General features: G+C 44.4%; 1 protein-coding gene across 1 annotated transcript in view; it reads right to left on the bottom strand.

Annotated features, from left to right (window-relative positions):
* LOC122806078 overlaps nt 1-26,054 on the bottom strand; it is a 329,514-nt gene that overhangs the window by 257,391 nt on the left and 46,069 nt on the right. Inside the window, exon 2 of the mRNA XM_044076316.1 lies at nt 6,867-6,984. Within this exon, the coding sequence (XP_043932251.1) occupies nt 6,867-6,984 (118 nt within the window). The remainder of the gene's footprint in view (nt 1-6,866; nt 6,985-26,054) is intronic.

The raw sequence follows: 26,054 nt of genomic DNA, 5'->3' as shown, positions 1-26,054 counted from the left end.
ATATATATATACATACATACATATAAACATCCATTGGTGTACATATAGATATACATATAGGTACATATACAGTACACCTTTCATGGTGGGAATATCAATTATGCAAAGTATGTGAGGTATACAGTTATGTAATGATATTGCACAGTCTTGTGTGAAATGCATTGAAGGTGTTCTCAGCCCATGTGGCTTTAGCAGGCCTCACTGATTGCAACACTGCAAACCTAACAAATCACACCCACAGCGTTTAACCACCACATGTCATATACCAGCACTGTATGCTGTCTTGTTTGCCACACACTACTACCTACATACAAATATGCACATAACAACCTTTGCCAACATATATATGACCTCCCTTCAGAAACAGTTGCAGTATGTTCCTTGCTCTATGCACATGCACAGATGCTAATATATCTGACGCAGATATATCTCAACGTATGTGTGTGCCATACACACACACGATCCACACTGTTCTACATCACTGGACCTCACGGCTGACCTGTTGGGCCTTGCTGCAACATGAACAGGTATCACGTGTGAGCACACAGTAATATTAGAAGGTGTGTACATAGCTGCAAATGCTAGATTAGCATACTAGCCTGGTACAGCAGTTGCCAGTGCTAAGCTACACGTTTATATGACTATCATGCATATGTTACTCTGTCACATCCATGGTTATATAGCTATATGCGCTACTCCCCCAACCAGCCATTGTCCACACTACTGTACAGAGCACAGATAACATGGTTCAGATGTTTGGCATTTAATGCTGAGCTACATATATCACGGTTATGTCCCACTGCACACAGCTACACACTGATTTGTCCATGGCAGTAGTTATGCAGGGCATCTGTGCATAGATAAGTACTGCTGCCACATATTGATGTTTCAAAGTACATAGAGTAGTCTTCAAATACATCTACTACATGCCAGTAAATACTCTGTTACATACCTTTCCTTTGTATGTGTTCGTAGTTTTCAGTTTGGTGTGTCTTTGGCTTTTTTTTTTTTCCTGCTGGTGTGGGTAGAGGTGTGTGCCTCTCTCTGTCTCTGTCTCTGTCTCTGTCTCTCTCTCTCTCTCAGCATCTGCAATGGGATGATTGCATGTGTGGCCAGCAAGTACAGCCTGCTTTTATAGGTATCTGCAAATGTGCATGTGATGGCCTCTTCACCAATTGGTGGCCACCATTTGGTAACTGCATGCAGCCTGCTGTGTGGTAATTGCATTACTCACTGTCATAGCAACCCAATGCTATAAATTGCTATGTCAGGTAGGCATAGCCCTTTCAGCTTTCCAAAGTGGGGCCCATGCTTGTTTGCTGTGGACACCGTTGTGTAAGTCAGAAGGTTGGTATAGTTATTATATCTGAACCTAGGGGTGTAGCCAGTGATTTAAATGTTGTACTCAGACCTGAATGTTGCCACTTTCATTACACAGTTGTCAGTGTAGAATTGTACTCACCCCTGATAGTTTACCAAGGCAAGTAGTCTGTCTGTGTAGCTCCCAACTGTGGACCTATCCAGATGGTAGCCAGAGGTTAGCCTGTTATTCTTTGTCTGTACACCACACTGGTCTTTTCAGCACTGGAACAATGGCATTGTCACAGTTGGTTGCTACCAGTACATGGTTACATCCCTTGGTATTTCAGTGTCGTACTCCTACATAAGGGTATGCTTCTGGAACTCCTTCAAAAGCTATTTGCACAGTGTGTAACAGCAGAATAGCTGATATGCCTGTGTGTTTCTGCCTCTGACAGGCCTCTCAAATACTCAGGTACATATTTGAACAGACTCAGGGAAATGTAGGTAGAAGTGAGGTACACCTTTAAAATGTTAATTAAGTTGAGACTTTGAGAGAACCAGAGCATATGGATTAATACACATTTCCTGAAGTACAAGCAGTGTCTAACTCTTACTTATTGTCATTATTCATTAAGTGTAATTCCTCACCTTTCTGCCTAATGTCAGTACCTTTCAGAGGGATTCAGAAGGACACAGCTAAAACCTGTCTCAAAATCAGGGACATGCCTGAAAATTAGTCACAGTTGGGAAGTATGGCCTCTGCCCTATTCAGATATGCTAGTGTTTGTCCTGCTATGATACTGTGTGGGGGTTGTAAATTTCTGCTGTAACATTATTTCCTGCTAGAATGGCTAGTTCTCTTTTCACAGTCATGTAATGAAATTCCACGAGAACTGCTGGTAAAGATCCACAGAACAAGATTTGTGTTATGGTATTCCTATTTTACCTTTACATTCCTCATTCTGATACATGATATATTTATTTCAGCACCAATTTGTTGTATGTCTACCATGGCTTAGTGGTACTTCATGCAGTCTAGTGTGTACAAGGTCCGGGGTTCAAGACTGACAGAGGTGTTCTATTTTGCTGCTGAGCAGAACAGGGGCGCTGACATACAGGGTGACTAAGGAACTTTTAAGCAGTTGTAAGCGGGTTTGTGCAGGTTTGTGCGATGCTTAGCTAAGTGCACACAAGCGCACACTCATGCAAACCCGCTAACTACTGCTTAAAAGTGCTTACTCCTGCTAACCCCCGCGCTCATTTCTTTAAAAGAAAAGAAAATGGGGAGATAGGAAAATGGTGAAAAAGGGGCACAAAGAGGGAAAGACAGTATGGGAAACAGTTTGGGGTGTGCAGGAAGGGTGTAGGGAAGACCCATAGCTGCCCATTTCTTTAACAGCAACAGCTGTGCATATGCAATCAATTTGGAGGGGAATTTGAAACCTTCAACCCCTGTGAGAGGGGTGAGGACAACAAAGTATGTTGTACTGCAAATTAAATATCAGTTTATGTGTCCAACGGGCATGTGTGCAAAATGGGCAGCTATGAATGGGGTGTATTTTTTGTTGTGAGCAGATTGCCCTTTTTTTTTTTTTCAGGTGAGAGTGGAATGTGGGGTAGGGGAAGTAGGTATATTTGGGGAGGTAGGTTGGGGAGGTAAACAGACAAGACAAACAAGATGCATACAGAGGCAGAATATGACATGTGGTGGGTGAACGCCATTGATGGGGAAGGATGTTTGGATATCGCAAGCCCATGAGCCCACAGATTGCAACAGTGGAACTGAGATCCCCACCCATGGGCAGTCACCACTGCACCTTCACAGCCCAGAGGGTGGCTGTGCTGGGGGCTGTGTAGGAGGGGCAGGCTCACCCGTGAGTCATGCCACTCATGCCTCAAGCTGGCATAGAGGATCAGCGACAGAACGCTCAATCTCCCTACACACCACAGCCCAGACCATTCGGTGGGTGATAGGTGGCCCTCCTCCAGCCCACGCTTGCATGGGGGGATGAGCCCCATCCCCTGCAGTGCTTCCACCTGAAGGTGGCACAGGGCCAATGGAGGAAGAGGTCCCAGGCAGGGCACCGGACCTGCTGGTGCCAGGTGCCATCGTCAGCTGAGGTGGGACAGGTGGGTCCGCTGGGACTGGCCTTCTCATACATTCTATGTTTGGGAGGATTTAATGGAAATATGGGTTAGTAACAGTCAACAGCATTCCCAATTAATTATAACAGCATGCAGAAGTATTCCCATTAACCCAACACACTAGAGTTCTAACAGTTGAACAGCAAGCATGACACATGCATATATGGAACAACAGTGGACATTACAACAGCATGCAGGTTTAATCAATGGCAACAGGCCACCAATATTGTGGTATTTGAACAGGGCACATGCATCAAAATAAATGCAGATATTTATAAACCAATAGGACATATGTCCCAACAAATGTTTTGAGATTAGACATACCCATTGAGGTGTGGAATTGCATTTTGTATACACATACAGTAGGGTGGAAAATGATAGTTCCATTACCAACTTATATATCCTTCTAGTTTACACTACATTCCTATTAACTGCAGTTATATGTCCCCTACATGTATTATTACACTACCCAATTGTCCTTATATTGTGAAATGGGTTTTGCTAGATCTTTATATACATGGGCTGTATCTGACATACAAACTGTCCGGGATGCAGATGTTACTGCTACATATTTTGTGAGTTGCTCAGACACACTACTGCTGAGAGGGTACACTGACAGCTCTACTTTCCTATACTTATCAAGATATGTTTAGGTGGAATTATCAGTTATATGTTAACAACTCCCTACATTTCTGCCAGCACAATGAAATTTCTGGGGAACACAGTACCAAGCTACTCATGTGCCAGATTAACCTGTACATGCTGGGCATGAACCAACAGTTGAGGACTGTGAATATACTTAAAAGCTACTGGCACTCCCTTCATCCACTTTATATGGGCCTACCCAACTGTGTGTTAACAGCGCTTAATACAACAGTACTATTTCTATAATGCAAGAGTACAACAACATATCAAAGAAAATGACACAGACACACTCCAGGAATTATACCTTTATTAAAGACTTAAAACACTTTTCTAGAGGCTCTCTCATTTATTTTATATAACAGTACATACAGAATAATTGTTAGAGATTTATTATACTTTTACTTATTGTGTTCAAACACTTTTTTCAGGCTCTCTCATTTATTTTACATAATAGTACAAGCAGAATAATTACTAACCTGCCTGGTGGCGCAGCCTTAGCAGCCTATCTGCATAGGCTTGCTGATTCGCAGCACGGACACCTGCAGCTGTGAAGTACATGAAGTGATATTGAGACATACCTATCCATAGTATACACTAGAATAACAATTCTTACATACTTAATTCCATGGCTACTTACTCAGTAGTGGGGCATTTGCTATCCCACAGGCCTCCTGGATCCACTGGTCCAGTTGGTCTGCCTTGCGCCTCTTCATGTCTGCATGGTGGTGTCTGACCTGCTCACCAGTCCAGGGGACACCTGTGGCACTGGTGAGTTCATGAGCTAGACTGTCCCAGGCTTCCGCTTTGTATTGGGTGTTCTGATACTGGCCCTGCAGGAGTCCATCCTCATGATTATGGACAAGGAGCCAAACCATAACTTTTGATTCCTCAATGCCCCAACGTTGCCCTCAAAAATGAGAGCCCTCTCCAGCACCGGCCATTACTGCCTGCAGATGGGAGCTACAACCAGTTATGGCAAGTATTCCCGCCTATGGAGCTTAAATATGCATCGTTTCCCGCAATTATTTGTGATTGGCCGGTTTTGAAAATACACAGCTGAGGGTACACCTGCTTAGCTATGGGTAAACTTCCATTGATATGTATATGTATATGTGTGCTGAAAGTGCATACTTATGAAAAGCTGTCATGGCTTAGGGGTTCAGTCTTGTGATTATGGTGCACAGTATCCTGGGTTCGAAGCCTGTCATTGCTTTTTATTTCACTACTTGCAAGACCGGCAAGGAGGTGTGGCTATATTTTACCGACTTTGCTCTACGTTGCTCAATGTTGCTCGACGTTGCTCTACGTTGCCCAATGTTGCTCTACGTTGCGCTGGTTGGCGAGGTGCGCTGCTCCGCGCAATGCTACTGTGCTAGTTAAAGCAGTGCTAAGCTATGGGCAATTACACTGTAATGTGCTTAATACTGGTAAACTTTGCTTAGCAGTGCTTCACATTGCTTAAGATACATTACTTATGCATTCATCAGTATGCAGAACCATTTCACTTTCTTATATATATTTTAAAATTCGTTCACTACTACATAGGCCATTTCAATGCTTTTTACTATAATTTCAATGATAAATCTCATGGATTCTTTTCATATACAGATTTCCCAACAGAAAATAAAAAGGGGAGTGGTGGGACTCAAACCGGGAATGCCTCCTCTTTGCGAGAAGGTTCTACCACTACGCTATTGCTGTTTTCCTTCATTTGCATCTAGGTTTCTTATTATCCTCTTTGATGTCTTGACTGCTAACTGTAGCTAAGCAATGGGCAAACACACGCAAATAAGGGCAGCTATATCGGGAATAAAAAAAAATTAAAAGTTTTACATTTTATAATTGTACTGGGGTTTAGAATGTGGGGGAGTGTAGTGTTGGCTATGTACACATTTGAGTGGACTCGCTCATGTAGATTGACATTTCCCGATTGGGAGACTTGCAGGGGCGTGGATTTTTGGACTGCTCGGCAGTCCGACACGCCCCCTGCACTCGTGCATGTTCCATGTCAGCCTTAGAGTTATGGCAGCGCGCCCTCATTAATATGCATGACGCGCTGCCGTCTTACTCTTGCACTGGCTTTTCCGTGTAAGACTACTCTACTCTTACACAAAGGATTTGTGAATCCTGGGGAGTATGTAATGTTGTTCTAGTACAGACTGGCATTTTCTACAGGATCTTACACAATGTGTTGTACATCTCATGTCCTCCCATTGCCTGACATGTTTACATGACCATGTCTTCTGTCTTTTTCAGTCTGTACCTCAGCATGAAGGTATGGAGGGCATGGTACACCTAATCCATGCACCAACATCCGTTACTACCTTGGACAAACTTCTGCTTGTTATGATAAGTTATGTCTTATTTCTAACACTGTTGTGTTGTGCTACACAATGTGGGTAGCAACATAAGGATCCCTTCATGACTCCTCCTCCCTGGCTTGTGTTTTTCTATAATTCTCTGTCAGTGTTTATACCATACGCATATACACAAACAGTGCATCAGAGAAAGTAAGAAAACATGCAATACTAATATCCAGTCATAGAGGTTTTGTACTTACTCGAGTTGTACAAGTAAATAAAACATACATTTTTGACTTGTGTGTGTTACATTAACTGACCAAACAGTGTGAAATAACAAATTCCTGGAGTGTGACTTTCTAGCCATGCAGATTAATGCATGGATACACAGCATGCTTTAACGAACTATATTTGTGGACCTTACCCTTTTTCAAAACCATTGCAAGACTAGAATTAACAAAAACAAAAAATTACCTGTAAGTATCTCCATATTGTCTGTAATTTCTGATGTTTTTGTTATAAACAATTCCATCATTTTTGACTGTAAGGCAATATTTATTAAATTCTTCTTGTGTTCCTTCAGTTCCATTTACTAAAAGTAAAAAAAAAAAAAAAAAGATATTTCACTACAAGAACTTCAGTATCCTCATCACAGATGCCCAGCATTCTGTTATACAGTCACAACATAAATATGAATGATTATCAGTGATATTATACTTTCTGTAATTTAGCAGCACATATTATAGTAATACTGACATAGGGTTGGGGGGTGTACTTACATCAAGTTAGTACTCCAACTGAAGAAAAGGACTAGCAATTATGATATGCAAATGTACTATTATTCTCAAAATCTGGGATGACCTGGAAGTTTGTTTTGATTTAGTTACTATTAACATTCAGACCCCAAAACATTTGCAGCAAAGCAAAAGGAGGTGGAGTTTCAATATACATTAAAGACATACACACCTCCAGGCTGGTCAAACAGTATGATGCACAGGAGACACTCCAGGTGCAGTTAACCATTGACAAGACCCCTATTCAAGTCATACCTAGCTACAGGCCCCCAACTTCAACTCGACTCAAAATGCCCACTCCACCTATCTGGACCTCTTTGAATCTATCAAGATTCAACCTTTTGCCCTGATCCTGGGCGACTTTAACTATTTAATAACAGATTGGAAGAACTACTCATGCCAAAACACAAATGCCCAGAGATTCCTTGATTTTGTCAATGCAAATGCCTTGGACCAGTTGGTTGACACCCCCACAAGAGGTGATAATATCTTGGAATTGGTATTAACCAACATGAGTAACCACTGCAGCAACTCTACAGTGGCATCCTCCCTGGCAAGATCCAACCACAAAGTGGCCACTTTCAAAGTCACCATCTACCCAGGACCCCCCCCCCCCAGCTAGGGTCAAACAAAAAAACCTTCTCCAAAGCTGATGACAACCTCCTGAGGGAAGGTACAAACAGCTTCACAGCCCCACTCCCTTGGTAGGAACTGGCACAAATGTCCAAACCTACACCAAAGTACTATATGAGCATTTATATAGCTACATGGAATCAGGAATACCCGACAGGACAAACTCATCCTCTTCAAGGAAGAGTAAACCTCTCTGATGGACATCTGCAATAAATAAACTCTATAATAACAGGAAAAAAATTGCTGTCCAGGCCCAAGAATGAGCAGGTGCCTAATTGGAAGCACTCTCTCCTTAGCCTGAACAAGCAAATAAGAGCACTAGTGAAATCCTCCAAAGCAAACTTCAAGTTCAAACTGGCCATATCTACTAAAGACAGTCAAAAGGCATTCTTCACATATGTTGGCAACCTCAAAGGAAGTGCTCAGATTTGCTCAGAACTGGTGGTCAAGGACACCACATACACAAATGCTGTAGATATAGCCAACCTGCTGGGAGAAAGGTTCACTGAAAACTTCACCCATCTGTCCCTCCAATCAGTAAGTCAGAACATCCCCAGCACCTGCCCCCTTCCCCTTATCTCTAGGGAGCCAGTCATCACTGCCTCTCAAAGGCAAAAAATACAGCATTCATGGGACCCAGTAACATCCCAGACTGCATCCTACATGAACTCAGCCAGGAACTTGCAGCACCATTAGGCACCCTATTCAACCAAAGCCTGAGTACCAGCTTCATCCCAGCCAAGTGGAGGACAGCCACTGTTATCCCTTTGCACAAAGGTGGAGCATCCACCAATCCAGGAAATTATAGACCCATCAGCCTAACTAACCTGATCTGCAAGGCCATGGAATAGATTATCATGGACCTCATTAATAAGGACATTTGCAACCTCCAAACACTCAATCCCACACAGTTTGGTTTCATGAAGGGGAAGTCATGCTTGTTAAACTTGGCTGACTTCTTTGAGACAGTCACCAAAGCCATGGACGAGGGGAAGGCAGTGCACACCCCCTACCTTGACCTGGTCAAAGCCTTCAATACTATTCCCCACTTGGGTGTAATAGAGAAACTCTTTCAACTAGACATCAATCCATATGTTACCATAGGGGTAGCAAACTGGCTCATTGATAGAACCCACCTAGTCAGAAAAGGGGAGGCCACCTTAAGCAGTACACCTGTAACAAGCAGTGTACCCCAGGGATTGGTCTTGGGGCCTCTGTTGTTTGGGATATACTTTACTAAGGTGCAGGCCAAAACCAGTGGACCATCTTTGACCAGGTTTGAAGATGAATGCAAGCTCAGGGCTGTCATCAGTTCCCCTAGTGATGTGGACATCTTCCAAGAGGGTCTCACCAAAACAAATGACTGATGTTAGAAATAAGGCCTCAAACTGAATGCCAAAAAATGCATCATCATCCCCTTTGAGGAGAGTGACATCTCTACAGATTATCAAATTGATAACAAAGTCCTATGCATGTAATCAGTTGTGAGGGACTTAGGCACCCAGGTTGATAGCAACCTGACGTTTGACCACCATATTGCCTCCATTGTACGGAAGGCTTTCTACATGGCCCACCTCATTAGGAAAGGTATCTCATCCATGGACAAGAAGGTCATAACACCCCTGTATTCTTCCTTTATAAGACCCATTATTGACTGCAATGGACCTTTCAGCATGTACCTCACAAAGCACACACAGCAGCTGAAGACTCCACAGAGGTTCCTCACCAGGAGAATTTAGGGCCTCAAACATCTACCCTACACAGATAGGCTAAAAGCCCTGTCCCTCTACTCAGTCTCAGCAGACTCCTCAGAGGTGACCTCCGTCTAGTATACAAAGCAATCTCAGACCCCGTCTTGATGGGACTGCTGAATATCCGCAAGTCAAGCTCCACTCAAGTAACCTGCATGTGTGACCTCAACCTGGTCTGTGACATCAATAGGACTTGTTGGTGGGACAGAGACTCTCCTTTCTGTGGAATAAACTCCCCTCTCTAAGTCAAGCAGAGTACCTCATTATCGCTTTTTAAGCACAACCTGGATAACTAGATGGGGAACAGAAAATACACCCCAAGGATTCCACCTGTATCTGCTGAACAGGGCCATTGGGTGCTGACTTGTCGGAACATGGGCTAAATTCTTGGCTAGGCTTGTAAGGGCTTCAGGGCCAATAGCCTAGTAACGTCCTATGATCTCATGATCATATGATCCTCTGTAAAGTAATAACTAGTACTACAGGACAGTACCTGACCATTTTATCTTTTTTTAAATATTAACATTTTATAATATTTTCATAATTCCTTAATTTTCTGAAATATGGTAGAAAGTGTTAATGTGCAAGTCTGATATGAATGTTAAACTTATTTTTCCATATATTACTATATTGTTTGTTACATTAATAGAAAAATTTAGAAAAGTTAATAGCATTTATTAATCTACACAAAAAGATGGACCAGTTTTTATATGAACAGTTTTCTTTAGAAATCAAGTTTCTGGTAATAAAACAGTTCACCGCAATGGCTATGAACTTTATTACTATAACAACTGCCTTAGTCATAGCGCAATTACTGCTCTTATTAGCTTTACCAGTGCTATCAACCACAACAGAAATAATGGCAACCTAGTATCAGCACTTTTATTTTATCTGTTAAAGGCCTTTGACACACTTTCCCATCAAATCTGTCCTTTCTAGGTCTAAATCTAATCATCTCTCACCCGATGTCATAGCTATTTCCGAAATAAACAACAATCGGTAAAATGGAAACAAGAATTTTTCTCTTTCCTTCCAGTCACAGTTGGAGTCCCACAAGGATCAGTAGTGAGCCCACTTCTATTAAATCTGTTTGTAATCAAATTTCATACTGCCACAAAAAAAGCAAGTCTAGTTCAGTGGGCAGATAATACAGCTCTTATCTGCTCTGCCCCAAAACTACAAATTCTCTAGGAAATCACCCAGGAGTCTTTTACATCTGTCAAATCTTGTCTAAGCAATGCAGACCTACTCCTAAATGCAAAAAAGTCTAAACTAAAGTTCTTTATATACCAAAATAATTTAATACCCAAAAACATAATTTCCATATGGTCTCATTTTATGATACAAAAACTGAAACCGTGACAGAAGCCATAGATGGCAAACCCAAATATGACCAACATATTCTCCAAACTATCAAAAACACACACAGAAAAATAGAATCCCTATATAGCAAATCAATATATTACAGAATTCACAAGAAAATCCATAGCAGCAACCTACCTACCTACTCTCATCACTATTGTTTGCATCCCTTATCTTCGCTAATGTTAACGATACCCTGAAGTACAAACTTGATTCATGCTATAATAAAATAGCAAGAGTCACCACATATTCATATCATAAAACCCATCACTGGACAGCCCTAAAGGACCTAAATTGGTAAAACTCCCAGATCAGCTGATTTAATCTGAACTCACCACTGCTCACAAACTTATCAACAAGTTAGATAGTTACTGCACTCTAAAAAGCATACAGCAACAGCAGAACACTGCTCCAATAACAAACGATCTGATATTGTTAATCCACGTTCATTCCTTATGTACAGGTATCGGTTCCAACCTCGGAACCGAGCCGGCCATTTTCCAAGCTCGTGTCAGCTGCAAACTCTTGAGCTAAACTCTTACCCAGAATTCCCCTCTCCCTGTTACCCCAGATTTTGTTTGCCGCATTGCCATTCGGTTGTGTCAAGCTGCTTCTCTTGAGCTAAGTACAGCTATTTGTTGTTTGAATACTCTTTCATATAAATTTTTTTCAGAAAAGTTTATATTTCGTTGCCTCTTACTCTATCGCATCTAGCGACCATCCTTTCTTGAGTTTTCTCCTCTCTTTTTTTTTTTTCTACTCTCTTTACCTTGAGGTATTTCTGTACTACCATCGTTGGTAATCTTCCCCTTTCATACCTTCGGGTATTCTTTTGTACCATTGCTGGTACCCTTTCTGCTATCCCTTTTTCTCTACCACGTCAGATAAGGAAGGTAGTCCGGGGTTTAAAAGGTGTTCTGATTGTTGACACAAATTTCCTACCTCAGATACACACACTTTGTGTGTTTATTGTTTGGGGGTGCCCCATTTATCTGTTGATCCACCGTGCACTATTTGTGGGAAATTTTCTAATAGGACACTGTTAGAAAGGAAAAATAAGTGGCTGCTGAAGGGACTTCTTAAATCTCCCTTTTCAGAGGCTATTTCTGGGTCGGAGGCCTCAACCCCTCCTAGAACCCATAAAAAAATGTTGGATGTGTCTTCTAAGGCCAAGTCTTTGCCTTCATCCCCGGCTGGGGACTGCCACCAACCAAAATCTAAAAAGGCTAAACTTTCCACTCTGGAGCACACTCAGTCAACCCCAGTGCTTTCGGTGCCTAAACCTTCGTCACCGAGGCCCTTGGCTCCATTAGTTATCTTGGCTCCGTCTTCTCCTGCAGCATTCACTATATCAGCACCGAGGGACTCCTCGGTGCAGGCCTTTACTGCTATTGTATCTGCACCAACCACTCAGTTGGTGCAGACCTTGACCTCTTCAGCTCTGACATCTAACTCAGAACAGACACCTCAATTGTTGACTCCATTTTTGTCAGTTCCAGCATCGGTACCGACAACCACCACTTCGGCACCAAAGCTTGTATTGGTGCAGACCGTGACCTCGGCACTGATGACTTCCTTGGTACAGTCTTTCTCAGCACCATTGTTCTTGGTGCAGACTGGGGAGGTAGGCACCAAGTCTGTCTCTGCTGTGGACAGGCCTGTCTCTCCCTCTGTCTCCGTGAGGTCCACTAGAAGCCTCTCTGAACATGATGTGTTGCGTCTTGTGGATCAAGTACTTTTGGCCAGAGGTATTCCACCACCCAGGACATATCCTTCCTTGGGAGGTGATCACCTGTCTCCAAAGACCCCTTCTTATTCTCCTCCTTCATTGCCTTTGAAGTCCATGGATATAGCACAGTCTTCCCCCTTTGCGGTTCCCTTTATGGATCTCACTAAAGAACCGCAGTTGCCTTTGTGGCAAGAAAGTTTTGTTATGACCCAGGATGATTTGTTTCTCCACAGTCATCTTGGCAGTCTGAGTAGGCAGACTTAGCCGCCTAGTGGAGGGGTGATCCCTGTCCTGGACACTCACCCCTCTTCAGGTGGACCAGCCTTCCAATTGATGGAGAAGGCGCTGGCCTCTACTGGCAATACTGTGCTGTCTATCCCCCCGCCCTCCTCTTGTTCATTGTTTTCACATGTCGCACCTAGCAGACACCGGGTGCAAGGGCCTCAGGGCATATTCCCACAGGAAACCTCTTTTCCGCTGCCTTCCCCAGCTTCTCCCTCTGAGGAAGCCCACCAGAAAAGTTTGTGTAAGAGGAAGCACATGGACTCCACAGAGGAGTCGCTCACTGAAGACACAGACTTTGATGAGAAGGAAGGATCCCCTCAGTCACCCTCTGAGGTATCCTTTGGTGATATCCTTGAAATCCTTAAACAGAGAGGTAACTGGCAGCCCTCTAACCCAACCTCTGAGGGGTCTGTGTTTCTGCAGTCCTTTCACGCCCAGCCCCCTACCGCCTGGGTTACTCCACCTGCTGATGAACTTGTCCTGCTCATCGTGCAGCATGCATAGAAGGCCGCCAACACTGTAAAGGCTATTCCCTGGAGGCCAGACAAAATCTTGTCCCCCTCTGCCATGGATCCACATTGGTCTAAAGGTCTCCTTGTGGATGCTCTGGTGGTAGCGGCTGCAACAAAAAAGGATCTGGTGGAAGAAGAAAGCCAGACTGTCCACCCACCCAACAAGGAGTCCTGGGCTCTGGACAGGATAGGGAAGCTCACCTTTGCTTCAGCGACCTTTGCTATCAGGTCCCTGAATTATATGGCAAACTTTACCAGGCTTCAAAGGGATCTAATTTCCGAGCTCTCTGATACCTTGGCTGGTGCCGTGTCTGATGAGGTCCGAGACAAAGTGGCCTCTCAGCTGGCCACCATTGAATCAATATCTAACTCCTCCATGTGACTGATTTCTCACACATCAGAAGAAGCAGCTAGAGCAGTGGGTTCAGCTGTGGTCTTAAGACGACAGGCCTAGATGCGCTTGTGTGATTTCAAGGAACCCTTTAAGGCTTCCTTCCTTAATGCCCCCATTGAGTCCTCCTCGTTGTTTGGACTCAAAGTTAAAAGCACACTAGCCAGATGTGAACAGGACGGTAAGACCCTTTCTGCCATAGGTGTCCATTACTCTTCCCCTCAACGTGCTTTCTCCCAAAACCAAAAGAGTGGGAAGATATGGTTCAAGAAATCTCAGGGTCCTTTCCGTGACACACAGACCGAGTTCTCCCCTAGAGGCAGAGGGGGAAACTCACAGGGAAGACACCCCTTTCGGGGCAGAAGGGGTCTGCATAACCAGGGTTCTGGGGACTCATTCTCCGGCCAATCCTACCAGCGCTCCAGAAGAGCGGCCCAACTCATTTCCTCTGGAGGTGGTTGGGGGTAATTTCTCCTTGCACCCTTCTGCCTGGCTAATCATCATCACCGATTCTTGGATACAAAGGATTATAACCAGAGGTTATCATATCCCCTTCGATCTGTGTCCTGTCCCTTCAAAAAACCTTCCCAACATTTCACCCAATCAAAGGGAAGAAGCAGCATTAGAGACAGAAAAGCTGCTAAGAAAGACAGTCATTCAAATCGTCCCTTCAGACCAGATAGGATCCGGATTCTACTCACGATTATTTTTGGTGCCAAAGAAAACCAGGAACTGGAGGCTAATCTTGGACCTCAGCATATTGAACAAGTTCGTGAGAGTACAAAAATTCTTAATGGTCACAATGCAGTCTATCCTCCCACTTTTGGAAAAAGATGATTGGATGTGCTCAATAGATCTTCAATTTGCGTACTACCACATAAAAGTGGACAGGCCATCAAGAAGATTTCTGCGCTTCTGTGCAGGAGCCAGTCACTACCAGTTCAGAGTGCTGCCCTTTGGACTCTCTTCAGCCCCCAGAAAGTTCACAAAGTGCATGGCAGCCGTCACAGCCCATTTGCAACTACAAGTATTCCAGGTGTTTCCATACCTGGATGGCTGGCTCATTTCCGCCTCCACCAGACATCTATTGCAAGAAGCCTTGGCATACTCTCTCCTCACCTCACAGAGGCTAGGCATAACCATAAACTGGCAAAAATCAAACCTCACCTCATCTCAGTCCAGAGAATTCATAGGGGCTATCTTGGACACAAAGAATTGCAAAGCATCCCTGCCAGAGCACAGAATTCTAAGGATAAGGCAACAGCTGATCCCAATCCTGTCAAGAGAAAAATCCACAGCTCACTCTGTCCTACAGCTGTTGGGTTCCATGGCAGCCTCCATCAACATTTTCCCCCTGGCCAGGTTTCATATGAGATTTCTACAGTGTCTACTGCTTACCCAATAGTACCCTTTTCAGCATCCTCTTTCAGCCAAGATTCAGGTAACCCACAGGTGCAAACAGGATTTAAATTGGTGGATGACCCATAATCTATCACAATGGTCTTGCCCCTTCTTCCCCCAACAACCCAAGGCTACAGTGACCACAGACGCCTCCCTGATGGGGTGGGGGGTTATGTCAGGGACAGACTGTCCAAGGCACTTGGTCCGAGCTGGAGACCCGACTGCATATAAATGTTCTAGAAGAGCTGAGGGCAGTGCTTCTAGCATTGCAAGCATTCCATCCCCTGCTGCCATTTGGGATGATTGTGATACAATCAGACAACATGGCTGTTGTCTGGTACATCAACAAACAAGGTGGAACCAAATGCTACCCCCTTTGTCGAGAGGCCATGAGGATATGGCAATGGGCGATAGCTACCAACTGCTTTCTACTAGCAATGCACATTCCCAGGAGTTCCAACGTGATAGCAGACAGACTCAGCAGGTGTATTCTACAACCTCACAAGTGGTCCCTGAATACCCTGGTGGCGGCGGAGATCTTCCCCTGCTGGGGCCGTCCTTGCTACGACCTCTTTGCATCTCCGGCCAATTACAAATGCAGCAACTACTTCACCCTGATTCCCCCTCTGGGACAGTCACCCAGGGATGCTCTAGTCCAGGATTGGCCCTCGGGTCTTCTCTATGCATTCCCACCTCTTCCCCTCATTCCCCAGTTTCTGAAGAAAGCCTGCCAGTTAAACAGCAAGGTGATCCTCATAGCATCATATTGGCCTCTTCAGATCGGGTTCCCCTTCCTTTGGCCTCACCTGCTAGATCAACCGTGGATTCTCCGTCCAACCCCGGAGTTGATCTCACATCTGCAGAACCTAATTCATCCCAACTTGAATAGCCTGAAGCTCATGGCTTGGCTCCTCCAATTCCCTAGATTGCCAGGCAGAACGATCTTTCTTTACCAGTATGAGACATTCTTATTGCATCTCTTAAGTCTTCCACTAGAATTACTTATCTAAGCAAGTGGAAAAGGTTTACCTTTTGGCTGAAAGAAAAGTAGGTAGATCCCTTTTCAGCACCAGTGTGGATAGTACTGGAGTATCTATCCGATCTATTAAACTCCGGTCTGTTGGCCTCTACCATTAGAGTTCATATGGCTGCTATATCTAATTTCCATAATGGTATCCAAGACTCCTCTCTTATGTCACACAAACTATGCAAGACCTTCATAAAAGGTGTGAATCATTTGAAGCCCCCTTTTAGAGATCCTATACAACCTTGGGATCTGTCATTAGTTCTACAAGCTCTGACTATGCCAGCCTTTGAGCCAGCCTCTTCTTGCGACCTCAAATTTTTGTCATGGAAAACCCTATTTTTGGTCGCTGTTACTTCTGCCAGACGAATCTCTGAGCTTCAGGCTTTATGCATCAAGAGCCCATACTTGATCTTTCACAGAGATAGAGTGTCTTTGAGAAATAACCCTTCTTTCCTGCCAAAAGTTATTTCTGAAATGTCCATTAATCAAACCATTGAATTGCCAGTTTTCTTTCCCAATCATTCAAACAGAGGAGAGTATTGCCTACATACCCTAGATATTCATAGGCAAATCCACTTCTACTTGAACAAAAACAAGTCATTTTGTAAATCTGACCAGTTATTTTTGGCCTTTTCTGGTCCTAGATTAGGATCTGCTGTTGCTAATGTCACATTAGCTAGATGGTTGAAAGACTGTGTGACCTTCATTTATACACAATGTAATATCCCATTGCCTACCACCATGAAAGCTCATTCGACAAGATCAGTGGCAACTTCTGTTACCTTCCATGCCAGAGCTTCTCTACATGACATATGTGGAGCTGCAACTTGGGCTACGCCTCATACCTTCATCAATCATTACAAATTGGATTTGGCCTCCAGGGGAAGAGCATCTTTTGGTTCTATGGTGCTCAGGAATGTCCTTTCATAAGAGCCTCCCAGGAATATAGGTAGCTGGGGACTCTGTCCCGTATATAAGGAATGAACGAGGATTAACAATACCAGATAAAGAAGTTATGTCTTACCATAACGTTCCATCTGTATTGTTGATCCTTGTTCAGTCATTACGACCCTCCCTCCTTCCCCCTCCTGTGGCTTCTAGTGGATCTCACCATCCGATTATCTTAGGTCATTTGACCAGAGGTAGCCTCTACCTTCTTTGACTTGCAAACTCAATCTGAGGTAACAGGGAGAGAGGAGTTCTGGGTAAGAGTTGAGCTCGAGAGTTTGTAGCTGACGCGAGCTTGGAAAATGGCCGGCTCGGTTCCGAGGTTGGAACCAATACCCGTATGTAATGACTGAATGAGGATCAACAATACAGATGGAATGGTATGGTAAGACATAACTTCTTTTTTCCTAGTAACTCAAAAATACTGCCAGAAACTCACTGATGTTATGTTGTCCCTATCTTGCCTTCCTTTTTGCTGGTTGGGTTCAGAGCCAATCCTCAGCTCCAACTCAGCCGCATTCTAAAGTTTGAAAGCTTCCACTGGCTCAAGGCTAGACCCTATCCTAACATGCCTAGCGAGAGTTACCCAGATCTTGTTTGACACATGAAGCTTTGTGATTGCTGATGACTGGCTCAGGCTAAGTTAGACTGCTTTTTCTAATTATTCCTTGTAAAATATTGTTATTTGGTAGCACAGTTAATTCTGTAGGTCAGTAGAATTTAGTGTTTGGCTATCCCTCTATCTACTACCTTCTTAGTTGCTGTTTATTGTTGAGGCCGTCGTTTCTTTATCTCTCAGAACTACCCTTTCTCCTCTTTCTAACTTGCAAATCCATTTAAGTTAGAGGAGTTGTCCTACATTTTCAGCCCATTTTATTTAGAGTGCTTTACTTTATTTCCCTTCTCTACTGTTAAGGAGCTAGCCATTCAAGGTACAGGCATCTACTTGGTTGGAGGAGTTGTCATTTGACTTAGAGACTCTCCTCCTTCTGCTTCTTTCCCTTTCCAAAAAAAAAAAAGTTTTGATGTCCGTTTTTTGGTTGAGTGTTTCTTTCTATTCTATTATCTCTGTTATAGTATCTTGTTGTTGTATTTTGTGGTAAATATGTCTAAGAAAGCTTTGAAAGAATTCAATCCTTCTGGATTCAAGAAGTATGATTCCTGCACCCAAAAGATGTCTCTAATTAATGGACATACTAGCTGTGTATACTGTTTGGGAGCTGTTCACTTGCAGGATTCTCGTTCCATTTGTAATGGTTTTAGCTCTAGAGTCCTGCAGGAGCACAAGAACAAGCTAATCTTGAGAGGGTTATTGAAAGGGCCTTTTGAGGCAGGAATCAGGCAGGAAAATCTGACAAACCCTCCAAATTGGCATCTTTGTCGGCTCTGTCCTCGGAACCGTCGAAGGGCAAAGACAAACCAGTTCATCGGATCCAATAGCTATCGGGTCCAACAAGGCTTTATCTCGTTCGGATCCATCAGTATCTTCAGAACCGTCTAGGAGCCATAAAGGATCCAGATCTCCGTGCTTGGAACCAGTGCATTCCTTACCACAGTCCCCATTTTTTCAGTCTGTGGCAGGGCAGTCACTGATCGTCCACCCATTCCTCTTGATCAGCCTGGAGGCTTTCAGATGACTATGTGGAGAGGGTGGTGAAAAGACTACTCTGGACACCGGCCTTGGCTAAATTTTATCGAGACCAGTCCATATAGGTTCATAGGTAGGTACTAGGCTATCTGCCAGAGGGCATTTATAAGCCTAGCCAGAGTGTTTCGGCTTTCGCCACCCCATTGATTAATTAACTGAGCCTCTGTTAAGCAGAGCCAATAAAGTGATCCCAGAGGTGTATTTTCTGTTACCCATTCACTCGTCAAGGTTTCTCTTGAAAAGTGTTAGTGAGGGGCTCTGCCTGATGTAATTTGGAATTTTGTTCCAAAGCATGGGGAGTCTCTGTGACAGGAATCTATCCCTCCAGCATGTTCTATTTATTGTTGTTGCATAGTTTAGCTCACTAGAGTGCGTGGCTCACAGTGACTTGGATTTCTTTAGGTGGAGCATCTCCATCAATTCTGAGTTGGACATGGCTTTGTAAGTCAGGCAGAGATCACCTCTGAGTAAGTGATATGCCACTGAGTACAGCCAGAGTTTTTTCAGTCGGGCTGCATAGGACATATGTTTGAGGCCAGTAATCCTCTTGGTGAGGTACTTTTGTGGTCTTTTCAGCTGTTGGAAGTGTCTTGTGAGGTGCATCCCAAATGGGGCACTGTACTCTATGATGGGACTAATGAGTGATGAGTAGAGGGGTGCTATAACCTCTTTACTTTGAAATCCGAGCCCTTTAGTAATTAGATGGGCCACATAGAAGAATTTCCTAACTACTTTGGCAATATGATTGTCAAAGGAGAGATTACTATCTACCTGGGTCCCCAGATCTCTTATTACCTCTTCTGTATTAAGGGGGCTGCCACCTATGTGATAATTCATGGGTGCATTTTTTGGCATTTAGCTTGAGGCCATGACTTTGACACCAGGTGTCTGTCTCAGTAAGGCCCTTTTGGAGGATGTCCATGTCAGCCGGAGAGTCAATTATGGCTCCCAGTTTTCAGTCATCAGTCAACTTGGTTAGCCATAGTCCTCCTGTGTTTGCCTGTACTTCTGAGAAGTATATACCAAACAGTAGTGGTCCCAGGACCGAGCCTTGAGGGACACCACTTGTGACTGGTTTAGAGTCGGACCTGGAGACCGCTTTTCTTACCGTATGAGTTCTGTCTGTAAGCCAGTTGGCAACATATCTCATGACGTAGGGGTTTATGTTCAGGCTGGTGAGCTTTTCTGTAATACCCGAGAGGGGAAAGGTGTCAAAAGCCTTGGTGAGGTCAAGGTAGGCTGTGTGAACCACCTTTCCCTCCTCTATGGCCTTGGTGACTGTCTTGAAGAAGTCAACCAGGTTTAGTAGGCATGATCTGCCCTTAACAAAGCCGAACTGGGTCAGGTCAAGTGTTTGAAGGTTCCCAACGTTTTTGTTAATGAGTTCCATGATGATGCGCTCCATAGCCTAGCAGACCAGGCTAGTCAGGCTTATGGGGCAATAGTTACCAGGGTCAGTTGTGGCCCCTCCTTTGTGGAGAGGAATAACCGTTGCTGTGCACCATTCTATGGGCACGTAGCCTGTGGGGAGGCTGAGGTTGAACATTGTGTTTAGGTGGGGGGTTAGTTCGTTCTGTAGTTCGTGCAAGATGCAGCCTGGGACACCATCTGGTCCCCTTGACACTGTGTTTTTGGCTTTTGAAAGGGCTGTTTTCACCTGTGCATCTGTGAATTTTGGGACACTACACTTTTCCGGTATTGTTGTGGGCCCTTTTGGAGGTGAGAGGGGGTTGAAGTTTGCACTGAATCTTTCTGCCAGGATGTTGGCAATATCAGTAGGTTCAGTATATTTTGTCCTATTTTGCACTAGTTCAGTGCATATCTGCGAATTGCCACTTAGATTCTTAACATAGCTAAAGAAGGCTTTGTGGTTATCTTTTGAATCCTTGGCTATTTTTCTTTCAAAGTTAGTCTTGGATGATTTCATGAGGGCCGTTAGTTTCTTACTGATACTGATCAGGGATGCCTTTCCTTCTTGGGCTTTGCTTTTTTTCTGAACTAGTTTCCTCCTTCTATTGTATAGCCTGTTTATTGCAGGGGTCCACCAAACTGGTTTCCTTCTCTTAGAGGAGTGAGTCTTGGTTTGGATAGGGATGGCATGATCCATGCATCCTTGTAGGTGCTCATAGAGTGCATTTGTAAAGGTTTCTGCATCTTGGGCAGCATTATCCTTTATCATGGGGGCTGTGAAACTTGCCACCTCTGTCTTAAGTAAGGTGAAGTTTGCTTTAGAAAAGTTTTTTTACTGTGGTTTCCTTAGCTGGGGTGGTGGTGGGGTGTGGACATCCAGAGTGATTAGTTTATTGTCTGATCTAACCAGTGACAGGTTGACCTCTGGTGTGGAATACCTGTCGCCCATTTTGTTGATGACTAGGTCCAATATGTTTTCACCTCTGGTAGGGGAGTTTACCAGCTGATCAGGGTCATACCAGCCTGGGCTGCATGATCAGAGAGCTCTTCCATGTCTCTTTTCATGTGGTCCAGGGAGGTACATCTCAGGTCATTCACAACAACATGAACAATGACAGAGTCATATTTGTACTTGTTCTGGAGTGACCTGAGTGCTTGTGTTATGTGGTGGATTCTGGCTCCTGACAGGCAGCTAACAGTAACCTTCTGCTTGTCCAGCCTAGTGAGTGGGACGTCAGTGTGCCTGACTATAGAGTCACCTATTACTAGTGTGTTAGGTATGTTACTTTGCCTTAAGGGCTGTGATTGTGTGGCACACTGATTTTGTGTTTTATGTGTTGTCTGGTTTGTGACGGGAAGTGCAGGTTGTTTGGGTGTATGCTTTGGAGGGCTCTGATGCTTTTGCAGGTTTTTATTTAGAGCCTCTGAGTATGATTTTGTGTATTTATGTGTACTTTTTTGTCAGTGCTGTTTTAGTAGATCTGTGTGCGACTGGAGGTGTGGTGCAAGTGTTAACCTTCTCCTCTTGAAGTGGAGCTGACTGTCCAATGTACTTTGACACTGATTCCTCCTTTGACTCACATGAGTTCGGAGCCAGAGTGCATGGAGGTCATTGTGGTGGAACCGTTGGATCCTAAAACCCCAGGTCTCTCGGGTCTGACATCAGCTCCGATCCCGTCAATACCACCTTCTCTCAAGGGGCCGACACTCCCTCATTGGCTCCAGGGGGGGAGTGAGATCGGACCCTTGTTGGATCATACTCTCCCACTCAGAGCTTCGACGCAGGTGAGTTCGGCACCTACATCAGCCTTGGAGCCATCACACTTGGTTTGGAGGAGATCTCCTGGCTCTTTGGAGCTGGGACTCTACCAGGCTGGGGTCATGGTGCCTTCAAGGTGATGAGGAGTGTGCTGTCCTCTCAGACTGCTCCACCCAAGGGTCCAGTTGCTCCTTCACCTTCCAGGCAACTGGACCCTTGGGTGGAGCATTCTGAGAGGACAGCACCACCCAAGGGTCCAGTTGCTCCTTCACCTTCCAGGCCAGTGTCCACCTCTGAACCACCCCTCCTCCACAGATGTAGGGAACCAATGCCCCAGGACACCCCTTCAGGCAACCCCCCCTTCCAAAACCTCTTCAGAGCACCCCTCAGAGGAGGTCCCTCAGATGTTGACTTGTAAGAGGAAGCATTTGGACTCCCCTTAGTCCCTGACATCGGACACGGACTTGGAGGACTCAGAAGGGTCCCAACGGTCCCCTTCTGTGGATGTCTCATTCTCAGACATCCTGGAAATTTTTAAGCAGAGTGGTGGCTGGAAATCCCTTTCTCCTTCTGAAGATGAGTCTGTGTACCTGAATGGATTCAGTTCCCAACCCTCCACCTCTTGGGTGTCTCCACACTTTGACCTGCTGCTAGGAGTAGTAAGTCAAAAGGCATGCAGCTCCCCAGAATCTATGGAACCAGTTCCACAGAGGTCCAATAAGTTTATCACCGCACCAAAAGACAAACCTTTCCTGACCAACGGCATGCCAGTTGATGCTATGGTGGTTGCAACAGCCACAAAGAAGGAATTGTAAGAAGACAGAGTTCAAACCATCACAGCTAATGCAGTAAAAACAATGGAATTTAATAAAGCCACATTAAAAGTAGAGTAAGCACTTTCCGGCAAAGCCCTTCTTCAGACTAACACATTACATTCAAAAAATCCACTTATATATCTTATAAAATCATTCACCAATAATTAAAATCATTTAATAATCAAGAACACCTGACCCACCTCTTTTTAAGAGCCGGCTTTAAAGGGACAACCCCATTCGGCCCTGGTGACCAATCTGCAGCAAATTCAACTATCCATTTCATTTCTTGCAATTCTGTCAACTGCAGTATATCTCCACCCCTTACACCTAGTGCTGCCTTTTGATTAACCTTAAAAGAAAAGGTATGGTCAGAAAATCGGCTGACATGTTGCTGTAACGCATTGTTAATCTTACTTATATATGGACATGCCGTACATCGCCAACAGGCAAATGTTCCTACCCTGTTGGAATTTGGTCTATTGCTACAACACTGACCACGTCTGTGACACAAGAGGTCCTTTAAATTATTATTATGTCTAAACCCAAAATGGGGTACCTCCCCTACTACACCAGCTATCTTTTCATCACTCATAAGAATTACCCAGTTGTGCCTAATAATATTGCATGCACCTACAATATTACTGCTATATTTGAACATAACCCGGCGGGGGGTCTAGTATAATATCTCAGCTCCTGGGTGCACTTTATGTCCCTGCATGATGTCACTATAATCTAGGGTCACACCCTACCTCCTCTTTCTGTTTTAGCCTTGGCTAAACCATCCTTTATTACTATGTCTTTGTATCCTCTCCTTTGCAGGTGCCCCTCTAACTGGGTAATCTCCATCTCAAAGTCCTTATCATCTGTACATAGGTGAGATACTCTCATTCTATAAGTGGATTTTTTTAATGTAATGTGTTAGTCTGAAGAAGGGCTTTGCCAGAAAGTGCTTAGTCTACTTTTATTGGGGCTTTATTAAATTCTGTTGTTTTTACTGCTTTAGCTGTGGTGGTTTGAACTCTCTCTTCTTACAAACGTTTATACTGCAGAGATTAGAGTTTAAACCTTTGGTGGAGATTTCCATTTTCTTGATTTTAGACAATCCACCGAAAAAGGAGTCCCATACAATCGACAGATATGGAAAGCATGTCTTTTCTTCTGCGGCCTTTACCCTTAGGACACTGAATTATTTGTCCCATTTTACTCGTCTCCAGTGGGATCTCCAGAAAGAGCTAGGAAAGACCCTACAGGATCCTACAGCTGCAGAAGCTGCAGACAGAGCTGCTTCTCAGCTTGCAACCTTATCTTCTGTAGTTAACTCCTCCATATGGCTAATTTCCTACACAGCCGATGGAGTGAGCAGGGCAGCAGGCACAGGAGTCGCCTTACGGAGACATTCCTGGATGCACCTTTGTCAGTTCGTGGAGCACTTCAAGTCCTCCTTTACCAGTGCCCCATTTGATGGCTCGTCATTGTTTGGGCCCAAGGTAAAAGAGAATTTCACCAGGTGTGAGCAAGATGGCAAAACTCTCCTGCCATGGGAGTACATTTTTATGCGCCTACTAGATCTTATCTCAGAGGTCAAAAAGGCGAGAAAATGTGGTTCCAGAAATCCCACTGAGCTTCACCTGATGCATGTGGTGACTTTTCCCCCAGGGCTGAGGGAAGAACAATAAATGGGAGACGTTGCCCTTGTGGCAGAGGGGGTCCACAGAGTCAGGGCAACAGAGATATGCTCTCTGGTGGGCCCTTCCAGCCCTCATGAAAGGAGGCCCACTTGTCCACCACTGGTGGCAGTCGGGGGCACATTGTCACCGTACCCAGAAGCCTGGCAAAGTATCACAAAAGACACATAGGTACAGTCGATAATATCCAGGGGATACAGTATTCTTTTTTCCATGCCACTTCTTCTTAGAAAACAAAATTCCATCCCAGATGTGCCACCCAATCTAAGGGAACAAGCAACCCTAGTAGTTCAAAGGTTGCTAGAAAAATGAGTCATCCAAGAAGTCTCCGCAGACCAAATTGGATCTGGAACTTACTCAAAGTTCTTTTTAGTTCCAAAGAAAACAGGAGACTGGAGGCCCATTTTGGATCTCAGCAAAGTCAACAAGTCTGTCAAGAAGACAAAGTTCCAGATGGTGACACTGCAGTCCATACTTCCTTTTTTGGGAAAGGACAATTGGATGTGCTCCATCGATCTCCAGGATGCGTACTACCATATCAAGATCGACAGGCAATCCAGGAGATATCTACGGTTCCGGCTGTGATCCAGTCACTACCAGTTCAGAACTCTGCCCTTTGGTCTCACCATACTCTTAGAGCCTCTCGATGCAAGGGGTAGGATCTGGTTCTGCCTTGCTTGTTGATGTTCCCTTAGATTGGGTGGCACATCTGGGATGGAATTTTGTTTTCTAAGAAGAAGTGGCATGGAAAAAAGAATACTGTATCCCCTGGGTATTATCGACTGTACCTATGTGTCTTTTGTGATACTAGGTGTCTAGGATTCTGGGTGTTTCCATATTTAGATGACTGGCTTCTTACCTCCACCACCGAACATTGACTAATCGAGGCAAGGGACACCACAGTTCACCTTTGCTCACAGCTAGACATCACTATAAACTACAAAAAGACTGCCTTGTTGCAAGGAACTTGTCTTGGAAGTATGTGTTATTCCCAACCTTGTAAAACTTTCAAGTAGTAGATACCTACTAGTAGGTCACAGTGTGCCTCCCTGCCAGGTTAGCCTGCAGCCAAACCTCCCCTTATCCACCCCTTTTGGTGTCTTTTGACCTACCCTCCCTATCTATTTCTACACTTTTACTGTCTCACAATAAGCTGCCTCCCCCTTACTGAATATTAAGAGTGTGTTGCTTCTAACTAACTGCCCACTAGGTGGTGCTCCTCTACCTCCCTACTGTCCCTGCTTCTCCTGCCACTCTCCTCCTCATCTCACCTACCTAGTTCCACTGCTCCCTCTCCCTACTATCTCTCACTGGACTACCTTTCCACAGTTTGTCTTCCTCTCAGCAAACACCCATCTCAATCCTTCTCACAACCTATTATCTTCTCCTACTGTCATTCTTCCATCTCCATACCCACAACTCTACTTCTCTGACACTCTCTTAACCTACCACACATCTCAGCAAACTTACCTTCTGCCCTTTCTCTCTCTGATTGACTTCCACCACTTCTTC

The sequence above is a fragment of the Protopterus annectens genome, chromosome 7.part0 (genome assembly GCF_019279795.1).
Source record: "Protopterus annectens isolate FY-2018-M chromosome 7.part0, PAN1.0, whole genome shotgun sequence".
NCBI classification, from domain to species: Eukaryota; Metazoa; Chordata; order Ceratodontiformes; family Protopteridae; genus Protopterus; species Protopterus annectens.
This window is presented reverse-complemented; position numbering and strand designations above follow the sequence as displayed.